Source organism: Penaeus japonicus, unplaced genomic scaffold, assembly GCF_977035675.1.
Source record: "Penaeus japonicus unplaced genomic scaffold, GWHDUDI00000001_assembly GWHDUDI00000011, whole genome shotgun sequence".
NCBI lineage: Eukaryota > Metazoa > Arthropoda > Malacostraca > Decapoda > Penaeidae > Penaeus > Penaeus japonicus.
In genome coordinates this window covers 40,228,803-40,231,302 of record NW_028234413.1, presented here as the reverse complement: position 1 = coordinate 40,231,302, position 2,500 = coordinate 40,228,803, and the positions used below count along the sequence as shown (strand labels likewise).

The window sequence follows — 2,500 nt, the reverse complement described above, 5'->3', positions numbered from 1 at the left end:
AGGGATTGTGATCAGTGAAGACTTGGAGAGAGGAGTTCCCATATAGATAACACTCGAATCTTTTGATGGCAGAGACAATGGCAAGAAGTTCTTTCTCTATGGTGCTATATGCCATCTGATGTTTATCCAGTTTCACCGAATGGTAAGCAATAGGATGTAGAACACCATGTTCCCCTTCTTGAAGTAGAACAGCTCCTACAGCGAAGTCACTAGCGTCGGAGTGTAGAATGAATGGAACCTTGAAATTCGGGGCCACCAATACAGGGTCGCTTGCCAGGAATTGCTTTAGCTGTTCGAAAGATTCTTGGCAGTCCTTTGTCCACTTGAAGGAGACTTTCCCGCTGGTGAGACGAGTTAATGGGGCAGCTACTGCAGCGAAGTTCAGGCAGAATCGTCTGTAGAAGCCTGCCATACCCAGGAAACGCATGACAGCCTTCCTCGTTGTGGGAATCGGGTAGTTGAGGATGTTTTCAACATTGGCCATCTTGGGGCGAACTTGTCCATGTCCAACTATGTGTCCTAAGTACGTCACTGTAGCACTGCAAAAGGTAGTCTTGGCCAGTTTAACTGTCAAGTGAGCAGCATTCAGTTTCTGCAGGACAGCAGACAGTATCTCAAGATGTTTGGACCAGGATTCTGAAAGGATCAATATATCGTCCAAGTAAACATGTACACATTCAAGGTCTTGTAAGAGATTATTCATAAGTCGTTGAAATGTAGCTGGACTATTCCTCATTCCAAAAGGCATAACTATATACTGATACAGGCCAAATGGAGTCGTAAATGCAGATATTTGTTGAGCTCTTTCTGTGAGTCTTACTTGGTAGTAGCCCTTTAATAAATCTAGCTTTGTAATGAACTTAGAATGCCCCACAGAGTCTATCAAGTCATCTATTCTGGGAATAGGATAAGAGTCAGGAACCGTCACCGAATTAACCCGTCTGTAGTCAGTGCATAAGCGTATCTGACCCCCTTCCTTTGGCACTAGAAGGCAGGGAGAGGCCCAGGGAGAATTGCTTGGACATGCCAGTCCATTCGCAAGAAGAAAATCCACCTCTTCTCTCATCTGTTGCTTCTTCAGGGGGTGAAGTCTATAGGGTGCTTGACGGATGGGAAGGGTACCAGGTAGGAGCTCAATATCATGTTGAATAATGTTACACTGGCCTGGAGTATCTGAAAACACATCCGGGTAAGTATTTATCAGAGTCATCACATCAATGATTTGTGAACTTTTAAGATGTCCAAGGAACGTTTGTAACTTTGAAATTATTTCAGAGTTTGATAATTCCTTCCAGGGATCTATAGGGTCTTCATTTCTACTATTTATAATATTACAAGGGAGTCTCGGAGAGCTACCTGTAGGGTCATTTGTTATATAAGCTTTTAACAAGTTTACATGAACCAACTGGGAAGATTTTCTACGATCTGGAGTGTTTAAAATGTAATTTACTTTGCCAACTTTCTTTTGAATTTCATATGGCCCATGATATTTAGCTGATAAAGGAGAACCATGAATGGGAAAGAAAACCAAGACCTTATCACCTATGTTAAAGTTCCTAATTTTAGATTTTTTGTCAAAATCCCCTTTCATTTTATTCTGAGCCTTTAGTAGATTACTTTTTGCAACCTGGCGAACTTTACTGAGGGTAATCTTGAGTTTGTCCAGATAAGCTGAAACTGTCGAAGTTTGATTCTCAGAGGATTTGATCCAGTTATCTTTAACCAGTTTAAGGGGACCTCTTACTTTCCTACCAAAGAGCAATTCAAATGGGGAAAAACCCAATGATTCATGAGGAGCCTCTCTAATAGCGAATAACATAAATGGCAAACCTTCATCCCAACATTCCTGGTTCTCACAGCAATATTTACGAAGCATTGACTTAATGGTCTGGTGCCATCTTTCAAGTGCGCCTTGTGACTCCGGATGATAAGCCGTGGACAGAGAGTGCTTGATACCCAATTCTTTGATCACCTTAGCAAAGAGTTCGCTGGTGAAGTTGGTGCCTCGGTCACTCTGCACTTCCTGAGGAATGCCAAAAGTAGTAAACATATGAACAAGATGATGGACAATAATTTTAGTAGAAATTGTTTTTATAGGAAAAGCTTCAGGATATCTTGTGGTGGGACACATTACAGTTAGAATATACTGATTTCCCTTCTTGGTTTTTGGTAATGGACCAACACAATCTATGATTATCTTCTGAAAAGGTTCTGAAGGAACCTGTATGGGCTGCAAAGGGTAAGGAGGAATTTTCTGATTTGGCTTACCCGCTATTTGACATATGTGACATGAGTTAACAAATCTTATTACGTCTCTCTTCATCCCTGGCCAAAAATAATCCTGCAAAACTTTTTGATAAGTCTTAGTGATACCGAGGTGTCCACCGTAGCCTTCATGAGCGATCGCCAGTATTGATTCCCTAACAGACACAGGTAATACAATTTGATGCTTTTCAGCCCAAGTGTCTTCAACTGAGAGATCAGGTGGCCGATAAAACCT

At 41.6% G+C, this 2,500-nt stretch overlaps 1 protein-coding gene across 1 annotated transcript in view; it reads right to left on the bottom strand.

Annotated features, from left to right (window-relative positions):
- Positions 1 to 2,500, bottom strand: part of LOC147471037 (uncharacterized) — a 5,026-nt gene that overhangs the window by 539 nt on the left and 1,987 nt on the right. The window contains exons 1-2 of the mRNA XM_086542047.1: positions 1,831 to 2,500; positions 1 to 1,173 (exon numbers count right to left, since the gene is read on the bottom strand). The exon at positions 1 to 1,173 is cut by the window's left edge and continues 539 nt beyond it; the exon at positions 1,831 to 2,500 is cut by the window's right edge and continues 1,987 nt beyond it. Of these exons, the coding sequence (XP_086398173.1) occupies positions 1 to 1,173; positions 1,831 to 2,500 (1,843 nt within the window). The remainder of the gene's footprint in view (positions 1,174 to 1,830) is intronic.